At 36.1% G+C, this 10,778-nt stretch overlaps 1 protein-coding gene across 1 annotated transcript in view; it reads left to right on the top strand.

Annotated features, from left to right (window-relative positions):
* Positions 1–10,778, top strand: part of cdh13 (cadherin 13, H-cadherin (heart)) — a 431,031-nt gene that overhangs the window by 213,130 nt on the left and 207,123 nt on the right. Inside the window, exon 7 of the mRNA XM_024281692.2 lies at positions 2,258–2,402. Coding sequence (XP_024137460.1) covers positions 2,258–2,402 — 145 coding nt within the window. The remainder of the gene's footprint in view (positions 1–2,257; positions 2,403–10,778) is intronic.

Raw genomic sequence — 10,778 nt, forward strand, 5'->3', positions numbered from 1 at the left:
TCTATAGACGAGGAGTAAAATGTAAGTTATGTGGACTTCTATTCACTGAAATAATGTATTTGTTGTTTTGTTTTTTGTTCATGTATCGCGAGTTATATCATTATTGGAGTATCGATCCCTGTAAGTTTTCCTCATGTCGTGTATCTCTCATTGGGAATTAAAGCATTAAATGAAGATTGAAAAAGATCAGGGATCATGAAGCAGAGCAATGATTTGAAGAGTAAGTTTGGAGTTTTGTAGAAGGAACAAATTCCAGGTAGTTCCAATGCATTAAAGCTGAACACGATTTAAAGAGGAAACAACAGTTTCAAGTTAATTAGTTGTTTTGGATTGAATAGGGAGCCTGCAAATGAGATTTTAAATTCCAGTTGTCCCTTAGTTGTTGGATTAAAGGTAATAAAATAAACATGTTGCTCTGGAGGGACCTCAAGGGAGCTGTGTGTAAACAAATGTCTGCGAACGGAGCGACCTGCAGAGAAGAGCGGGAAAAGGGATTTCCTGAACGCTGGAGTGAAACCAAATGTTGTTGCTCACACGGAAAGCTTTTGTTGTTGTTGTTTTGTTGGGTAAATATCAGGACAGTGAATACCTGAAGCTCCGTCATGAAAAAGCCGGTAGTTTGTTGGCTACAGGCGTCCTCCAGCGTAGAGGAAGTGTGTTTTGTCCACGTTTAAATAAAGTCAGTATGGATTGTGTTGACACGCTCGTGTATTCATCGACTCAACGGTTCCATAATGTACTCTGACATCAAAAACGCTTACAGTATAAGTTTTGCATTCTAACAATATGCTAAGTTTTAGCGGTTGTTCCAGAATACATAAGGCTCACCAACTGTATGTCATTTACATATTTTAAGAACCATTATTGCTGTTCAGGTAGTAAACATTTTAATAAAGCATGGAAATGGGTTTGCTGACTAAACAAAACCAAACGCCGCCTCGCCGCCGCGGGTTTATGGCTGCTGCTCTGTTGAGTGGCTATTGTGCATGTTTAAATTGCTCGGCTTGGTCCCCAGGTGATCGGGGGGGAATGACTAGATATACTGCAGAGTAAGAAAGTCTGAATGCATTAATATTTGATGTTGCCAACTGATCACTTCAGTACAGAACACGTTAAGCAGGCGGAACAGGAAGGAACTGGAGTTTTATGCCATCAGTGTGATTTCTCTAAGAAATGTTAGCTTTAGAAAATGCAATAAAAAGGGTTTTTAGTGGTCAATAAAAAGTCAGATTTAAAAAGACAGGTCAAGCCTCTAAAAATGTACTTTTCTAGATAAATAATGTTCTAGATTCCTTCCTTGTCTGACCCTCGATCAATTAAAGTCTCACTCTGATCATCTATTGATCTATTTTCAAAGTGTTCTCAGTAGTTTTTTTAATTAGGATTAATATAGGATTATTATATTTAGCCAGATTTAAAAAATCTGAACAGGAGGGTCAATCTCAATCACACAAGCAGCCAAAATCCAAAACACACCTGAGGTCACGGGCCGAACAGGATAAACATTTACTGAACATTCTAAAACTAAAACTTTAACACAGTAACTTTTAAACATAATTATGATACATATATAAATATATATACAGCATTACCTGTGTTAATACTAGTGTGAATGCTGGAAGCTGAATTTGGCCGCTGAAGATGCTGATTTTGATAGATAAACACTGAAGCTGATATCCAGCTAAAATAATAGCTAAATGCCAAATTAACCTAAAACACAAAAAAAACTAGGCTAGCCAAAACAGCTATGTAGCTGAAAAAAATAGCTAAACTTCAAAACAGCCTAAAAAACATTAAAAAAAAGCCTAAATTAGCCAGAACAGCTAGGATGTAGCTAAACTGTTAGTTAAACTCGAAAACAGCCTAAATATTTTCCATGTTTGGCTCTTAGAAATCTCTGATTTGACAGACATTTTATTTATAAAACTTATTTAATTTTCTTAATATTTTTGTACAGACTATCTTTTGGTTCAGTTTTACTGACATAAAGACATAACTAACTTATTGTTTTCACAGATGTTAATCTTAGAGGATCGGGTTCGATTTAATCTATAATAATTTGAGATCTGAAGCAAGAATGGATTTGACTGAAATGTGATTTTTATATTTTTACTCATCGAGGTTTGTTGTCTCATCGTGGTTGAAGACTTTGCAGTGTGACCGTTTTAATATGATTTTCCATATCTTTGTTTAAATCACTGTTATTGAGGAAAAATGTGAAAATCTAAAATATTTGTATTTCCTTCTGGCCGTTCAGCTGGAGGTTTCCACCACAGACCTCGCTGGAAACATCGCTGAGGGACCCGTCATGCTGGTGATCACCGTCATCGACCAAAACGACAACCGGCCCATCTTCAGAGAAGCTCGGTACACAGGAGAGGTGCTGGAGGGCTCGCCCACAGGTACCACCGACTGCTTCGGATTATTCCTTTAATGATTTGGCATTTAATAGATTTGTGTTCTTATTCTTGTTTTTGTGTTGATAGATTCAGTTTCTGTTTGGTTACAGAGAATTTTAGAACATTCAGACCCAAGCACATCTGAAGCTTTTCACAAAGATGAAATCCATCAGTTAAAACATTTTGTGTCTCAGTCTTTTGAAGAAACCAGAAAAAGGGATCAAACAAAATGGTCAATGCTTTTTCTTTTTTTTTAACTCAAATGAATCACTTCTGCCTCAAGTTCATCAGTCACAGCTTGTTTCTTGGACAATCTGATGCAACGTTCTCATCACCTCAGATCTGAGGGCCAGAGGACTCTTCACATGAACTTTAAATCTTTGATGATTTCATTAATTAAATTTTTAGAGAATCATTTATTTATTCGACTGATTGAAAAATTGCTGCTCGGCCTTCCTGATCATCTCTGTCTTGATATTGAGATTTGTCTAGTATTCTTAAAGCTCTTTTCAGTTTTGTTTTATTGGTTTTACGTCGTCCTAAAATAAGAGCAAACATTGTCATTGGTTGTGAATTATTAAAGTCTACATCAATCATCTTTTGGTTGATTTTCAAAGAGATCCCTGTGGTCTTTTAGTGATGACGATGATGTTTTTAACCAGAATTTTAATAAACTGTCATTTTCTAGGACATAGTTTCTGCAGAGCGGCAGGAGTTTAGAAATTGAGTCGTCTGAGGGACTGTTGGTGTGGAGAAACTCCGCCTTCTAGTTGCTGAGAGCTCTCTGTTTACATGCGCTTTTGCTAGCCTATTGCTGACGTTAGGATCTAGTATAGATGACTAGTATAGATGCATCAGAATGGAGCTGGGAGCTCGTGGAGTATCTCCCATGACACAAAACACATTTTTTAAAACTGCATTTTTACATCTTTCTGAGATGAACTTTCTTTATATTTGTGATCCATCATCAGAAAAATATGGAGAGGAAACAGTCTCACCCCAATTCATGCATGCCTAATTCTTGATTTGTAACTTAATATATTTTGTGTATACATATAAAAGTTGTGAAATTAAAAAAAAAAAAAACAACATCTTTAAATAAATTACTCATGAATCCCTTGTTACACACATACAAAACCAGATTTTCACACAAATCTGATGTGAGATTCTTTTCACGTCTCCAAGATTCATCCATAAGTGATGCGTTTAAAAACTGCTAGAATGCTGGGTCAGCAGAGTTTCTTATCAGCCGCTTTGAACTTAGAATATGAATGATATTTGTTGAAACTTGACATTTTCCCACTTTCTTAAACGGATATGCCTGATAATTAATCTAAAAAAGTCTAATTAAGCGTTTAAAGAACATTTATTGTTTCAAAAAATAAAAATCTTTCCCAGAACTTCCTCTCTGTCCCGAGAACTGGTCACAGTAACTGGGATATCATGTGGCGGCGGACCCTCAGGGTCGACGTGCTCCTGCCTTCAGTCGCCGTGTTTGCCGACCACGGCGCCATGCATTGACTGTGTAAGGGACGTTTACAGACCTCTGGAAAAGCATGTTGTCGGAGGCGCTGAGAAGAGGAAGTGATCAGTTCTGATTTTTTTTTTTTTTTAAGGGATTTCAAGAGTTTCAAAAACTCTTTTTAGGCTTTTTGATATTAGTTATCAGGGTGTATTTGTTTAAGAAAGTGGTAAAATGTCACCAGATTTGATTTATAATCTAAGTTTAAAGCAGCTGATTAGAAAACTCTGATGACCCAGCATTCTAGTAGCATTTAAACGCATCACTTACGGACAAATCTGAGAGACGTGAAGAGTCTCACTTCAGATTTGTGTGTAACTGAGGTTTTGTGTGTACCAAACAATTTGTGCATAATTTCAAAGATTTGCGTGTGCAGTTAGTTTCCAGCTGTTGTAATTTTCATTTGTGCATGCATAAATTGTATATATATATTTTTATATTTCACAATTTTTGTACATATGCACAAAACATATCGCAGGAGTTACAAATCAAGAATTACAGGAGCACAAATCAGGGTGAGTCTATTTTCTCTCCATAGAATGGCTCTAGAACACATTAAAAACACCACAAACATTTTCAGTGAAGAAGGTCTTTGAAGATTTATGGATTTATCATTAAAATGGAGCACATGTATAAATACGTTTAGCTTCAGGAACTTTGAAGCAAAAAAACAGCCCATACATTGTAGTGGTGAGTCTCCACATTTAAAGTAAAAGCTTTTTTTTTTGGAAACATGGAGCCTGTCGCCCACAGAACCATTTTTCTGTGGCTGTCAACAGACTGATGCTCGGGTCAAAACTGTGCCGGTGATCTTTTGCCGCCCTGCAGGCTCTGTGTGGAGGGTGGAACGCTGCTCTTTGATCGCTGGTGTCTGCTGACTGAAAGGACATGAAAATTGGCTTCTCCAGGAGAGCCGCGTCCTTATATATGAATTTAGGTGTCAGATCAGCAGTAAGTATCCAAGAACTGGAGTGCTTTTAGAAGAGAGACGGGGATGGTTGGTCTTGTCACTTTCTAAAAGGTGTTCTGTCACACTTCCATTACAGAGTGCTGCTGACGGTAATCACAAAATCAATTGTTTCCCACTTTTTGTTCACCAAGTTAAACACCTTCATAACCAGCAGAGTGCCTGGACTCTAAAACTCATCAAATCACATTAAATTCCTACATATATTTAATTGTAGCCCCTTTTCTTTGTTGAATTTCAAGTTTTTTTCGTTTTTCTAAGCTGAACTGTGATCTTGTCTCTGATTGGATAAGTGGGCAAAGCTGAAGAAACTCAAGTTTAATTTAATTTCCTGTTTAGTGTGATCTGACAGCTTCTTTTTGCTTTGGTTGCCATGGATGCCAGACCTAATTGAGCTGAGAGATAAGATGAAGGATGCTGCTCCAAAGACTGAGGGTTATTGCGGATGCCTGCAAATATGTGTACTAAATGGTCTACTTAGTCAACATGTCAGTTCAGCCTGAGGGATTTTTCTTGTATAAATCAATCACCCAAATTATATTTAACATGCTTTGATTTCCTGTGGGTTTCATGGTCAGCAGTTAGAGAAGACAGTTGTTTGAACAGGCAACACAATAGATGGAGACAGAGAGGACGCGGTCGCTGTTATGTCTTTCACAGTGCATCAGGAAGTAATCAATCAAACAGGAAGACTTTTTTCAATTGGACAGTGTAGTGTTTTGTCAGGAACTTTATTTTAAGTATGTTTACTCCTTCCCAGCTTTTTTGTACCTCATCTTCTCAAATTTGACTTTAGCTCTCGATGCTCTGGAACAGGAGAGTCAAACTTAATCGCACAGGAGGCCAAAATCCAAAACACACCTGAGGTCGCGGGTCAAACAGGATAAACATTTATTGAACACTCTAAAACTACATTTTTAAAACTTGAAAAATGGAACTTTTAAACATAATCATTAATAATAAAAAGGCAGAAATATTATTTCTATTTATAGTAATAATATCCCTATTTATTAAACTTTAATTAACTTTCAATATTTTATTCTCCCTAAAAATATATTTTGTCAAATAGTTTGCGCTCACAAGTTATAAATAAGCGCAAGATAACATCGGCCCATTAATAACAATAAAATAAAATGATCTGGAGGGCCGGATCCGGCCCCCGGGCCTTGACTTTGACATGTGGTGTTGAGTGATTTGTCATAAACATTGTTTATATTTTACTGTGTTTACTATTTTCCAGTTTTTTTGTTCCTCATCTTCTCAAATTTGACTTCAGCTCTCGGTGCTCTGCAGCCACGGAACTTTCTGCTGAATTGGGAAGAAAGTGTGAAAAAAACATAAAGCCCTGGCTTCTTTTTCTTTTTGATCACTAACATCTACAATCACAGTCAAGCAGCCAGCTCAAAATATATGCATTTAGAAAGAACAGATTTGATTCAAACTGCTGGAGACACAAAATTGCAAGAAAATAAGCAACAATTTTCTCTGAACATTTGACAAAATTTGTCTGGTATGAATGTCGCGCCGACGCTGGACTAAGTTTGGGAGAAATTATGGTCGAATTGGTTTAAAATTGTGCACAATAGAAATATTTATTTCTCATTTTAGCAATTTAGCAACATCCTCACACCTTCAAACCCAAAATGAAAGCACATTGAAGTGACTTTGTGACATGAAAAAAATGACTGGAAAACATCAGCACATATTCAGAACTCCTAAGGTAAAATCATTGACTGTACATGAGAACTGGACTGAGTGACACCCCCACCATGCACTGAAACAAGTGCAACTTTGGATCATTTTTTATGGAAAGTACAATATTGAAATAAAAAATAAATAAAAGTTATTTTTTTATGGTAAAAAAAAAAATATTGTTTAAAAGTTTTAAAATTGTCATTCTCATAGCTTTTTGGACTATTTTGACATTTACAAAGATTTTTTGGTTATTTTTGAGTTTAGTTAATATTTCAGCTACATGCTAGCTGTTTTGGCCTTTTTTTATGTTTTTAGGCTGTTTTGGAGTTAGGCTAATATTTACACACAAGCTGCTTTTTTGTTTTGCTAATTTAGGCTTTTCTCATTTTTTAGGCTATTTTAAAGCTTTTCTATTTTTTCAGCTACATGCTTGCTGTTTTGGATAATTTAGGCTTTTTTAAGCGTTTTTTAAGCTATTTGGAAGTTTAGCTATTTTTTTAGCTACATGGTAGCTTTTTTGGCTAATTTAGGCTTTTCTCAGTTTTTAGGCTGTTTTGAAGTTTAGCTATTTTTTTCAGCTACATGCATGCTGTTTTGGCTAACCTAGGTTTTTTAGGCTAGTTTTTTAGGCTAATTTGGCATTCAGCTAATACTTTAGCTGGCTATCAGCTTCAACGTTTTCAGCTATCAGCTTCAGTGATTTCCGCTAACATCTTTAACGGCCACATTCAGCTTACAGCATTCACATCACAATTGTTGCAGGTAATGCGATAAATATAGTTCATATTTATGTTAAAAAGTTATGGTTTTAAAGTTTTAAAAATGTAGTTTTAGAGTGTTCAATAAATGTTTATCTTGTTTAGCTCGTGACCTCAGGTGTGTTTTGGATTCTCGTCCTCTCTCTGATTGAGTTTGACACTCCTGTCATCGGCAGTCAATGAGCAAAACTTCGACTGGTGTGTAATTCTTGGGGTGTTTGTGATAGATAAACATACATGAGAAAAAGTAACTGTTCTTCTTCTGAGAGATAAAGGACTTTATAGAAGATCTTTTTTTGTTTTATTTTCCTGTTTTTTTATCATAGCATTGTTTCTGTACCCACTAATCCATGACAAATGCTGCCCATGGACAAACACTTGGAGAATTGCCTTAATGGAGTGAGAGTCGACGCTGTGCTGCATGCAGTACGCTGTGAGCATGGTTTGTTTGCGCGCTCTGCCATAGCTTCCTTGTTTGTGTTATCTGCAGCAGAGGGAGTTGTGTTACCAAATAGTGGCCGGGCAGCGGGGAAGCTGTGGGGGAGAATGTCACGGCGCTCTGACATTTCTGCACCAACTGATAACAAAGACAGCCAAAAGCTCGGCTCTCCTGATTCTCCCCCGTCTCTTTGTTTACTTCTCCACTCATCCTTCCCCTCTTTTTGCACTTTTCTATCTCCTACTTTGATGCTCCGTAATCTCCTGAGCTTCCACACTCCAACATATACTTCATTTTTACACATCCTCTGTTCTTGCACTTCTTTTTTGTTCCTTCTACAGAATTTATCACTTTGACTGGAGTTCATTTTGTCACCTATAATTGTGATTTTCTTCTTTCTTTAAGGTGAAGATTTTTTTTTTTTTAACTTTTAAATTATTCTGACTTTAAAAAAACTACATATGCTCACAAGCTTTTTTCTTTATCACTTAAATAGATATTTTTCTGGCTGTTAAATGATTTTTCACATTAATTTTAGGGTTTATGAAATGCTTTGATACATAAAAGATGAGCCTATTCAAGTAAAAGTCAAAGAACGCCGACCCAGTCTTTGATTATCTAGTTCCATTAAGGTTATCGGCATCACAACAAACATCTGCGAATTTAACATTTAAATATATTAAATAGATTTCCAGAAAAACACCGTTAAGCATGGACCCATTTCAGGTTTTTATTCATTCTGTCATTTAGGTGACGCATCTCATGTAATTGAATAAATTGAGGTTTGAGTATAAACAATTTCTGCGACTGTTTGTGACCCAGACGGATGTTTGCTGGCAGAGTCGCTTCGGTCGGATCTCCTGCTGAGTCAGAGACAGACACATTTTATGATTCTTTTCATCAGAGAAGAGAGGATTTCTGGTAAACACTTTAATTAACCATATACAAGTTTCCTTTATTTATTTTTTATTTTTTTGGATTTAGGAACGGTGGCCCTGAAGTGCAAAAAACTCAATGCAGAAACGTATTAAAGATCATAAAAGAAGAAAAACAGATGATGAAAACATTACATTTTAGAATTCAAAACAAAATTCTGGAAATCAAAATGTAAAATAATCATTAAAAAAAGACATTTTGTAAAACAAAATTCATCCTAGAAATCAGAATGAAATGTAAAAAAAGGAAAGAAGCCTGAACATCACTGATTGGATAAATGTGAATTAACCCTTTCAACAGGAAGTCATTTGTCATGGCGATATCTCTTTAAGTTTGTGGCCACGCCCACTGTAAAAGTTCAGTGATGGATCAATCAGCTTTTTATCACAGTTCAGGTAAAACATTTTTTTCTTCAGAACTCAAATGTTATAATCTCATCACTTTTCCGACATCTTTTTATCTATATTTTTTAACATTTCCTTTTGTTTCACGGAAATTACTTTAGTTTCCCAAAATGTCTTTTTTTTTGGCTTCTGGAGTTTTGTTTTCATATGTAATGTTCTATTTTTATTATTTTCTTTTTTAATTGTGATCTGCTTTTGTGTTGAGTGATTTCTTGATGTGATTTGCACTTCAGGGCCACCGTACTTAAGGACTTTAGAACAATAAGCGGTTAATTGATCACATTTTTTGCTCAAATCTATCACCTCTGTGTTTCCCTGTAGAGAGTGAGGTGGCAGAGATTCAGGAATAAATAATTAAGGCCTGATTTAGGATTCACATGAAACATGTTCCATTTCAGTGTGTTATTTTAAGAGTTAATTAAATCTACGGTATGTCTAAATATTAACTTTAAATCTGTTGTTTTACCACTTTATGAACAGAGTGGACATTCAGGTTGGTGAATTCTATTCACGAAAACCTCCCTCCTTATGTTACTATTGAGTAGAGCTGACAACGTAATTAACAGCACAATTTAAAAGAAAATATAACATTTTTCCAGGTAATTGCATCTGTTTTTATTTATTTAGTGTTGTAAGGACTGTTGCATCAAAGGAGAAATACTATAATACTTTGCAAGTGTTTGACCAGAAGTAAAACACAAATGAGTGGAATGTAGCCACATTTGTGTTGTTTTTTATTCCCTTGTTAATATTTTAAAGCATTCTGTGTGGAGATACTGAACCTCACATATATTCTCCTCAGTTACTTTGATAACTACTTTATTTTAAGACTTTTCTTTTTTTTGTCAGTGTTATATTCTGTGAAAGGTCACGGGAGGCCTGCTGCTGGGAAAGCCAATTTAATGGAATCCAAAAAACAAAGAAGAGAAAGAAGTGAAGCAGATAATTCCAAAGCAGTGGCGACATTTCATTTGGGCATTGCAGCAGGAAGCCGGGAATCTTTTGAGGACTGCACACAGATTAAGAGGAAAATGCCGTTTAGAGTCGTCACACGCCATCAGACTGTTTGGTTTCATAATGTAAATGAAAACGCACAATTATGAGCCTGAAAGTTGTGTCTTCTGCTCATTTTTCCTTCAAAAAGCCTCCAAATGGTTTCTGAATCACAGCAGCTGGAGGATCATTTCCATAAATAGACGGAGGAGCTTCGTCTTTACATCACACTGAAAAAAGTCCCTCAAAACTTCACTGAGAGTTTGAGTCATCTTTAGAAAACGTTCCATTAAACCAGGGGTCCTCAAACTACGGCCCGCGGGCCGGATCAGGCCCGCCTCCGTATTTGGCCCGGCCCCCCAAACGGTGATCCAGACCCACATGACTTTTTTATCCACCTTTCTGCAGTCTGAACTCTGACGGGAGAGAATATTTATTGGTTTAATAATGATTCACTTTGTCTTTATTTCTTCATTATTATCATTTTTCTTCTGTGCGTTTTTTGGACGTCTGTAGCTCTTCAGCTCTTTCAGCTAAATTATATTCAGCTCTTTTTATGCTAGCTTTTTCCACTGTTTTGGCAGTTACTAAGAATTTGTAGGCTATTTGGGGGTTTAGCTAATATTTTAGACATGCTAGTTGTTTTGGCTGATTTAGGATTTTTT

This window comes from Oryzias melastigma, linkage group LG6, assembly GCF_002922805.2.
Source record: "Oryzias melastigma strain HK-1 linkage group LG6, ASM292280v2, whole genome shotgun sequence".
NCBI lineage: Eukaryota > Metazoa > Chordata > Actinopteri > Beloniformes > Adrianichthyidae > Oryzias > Oryzias melastigma.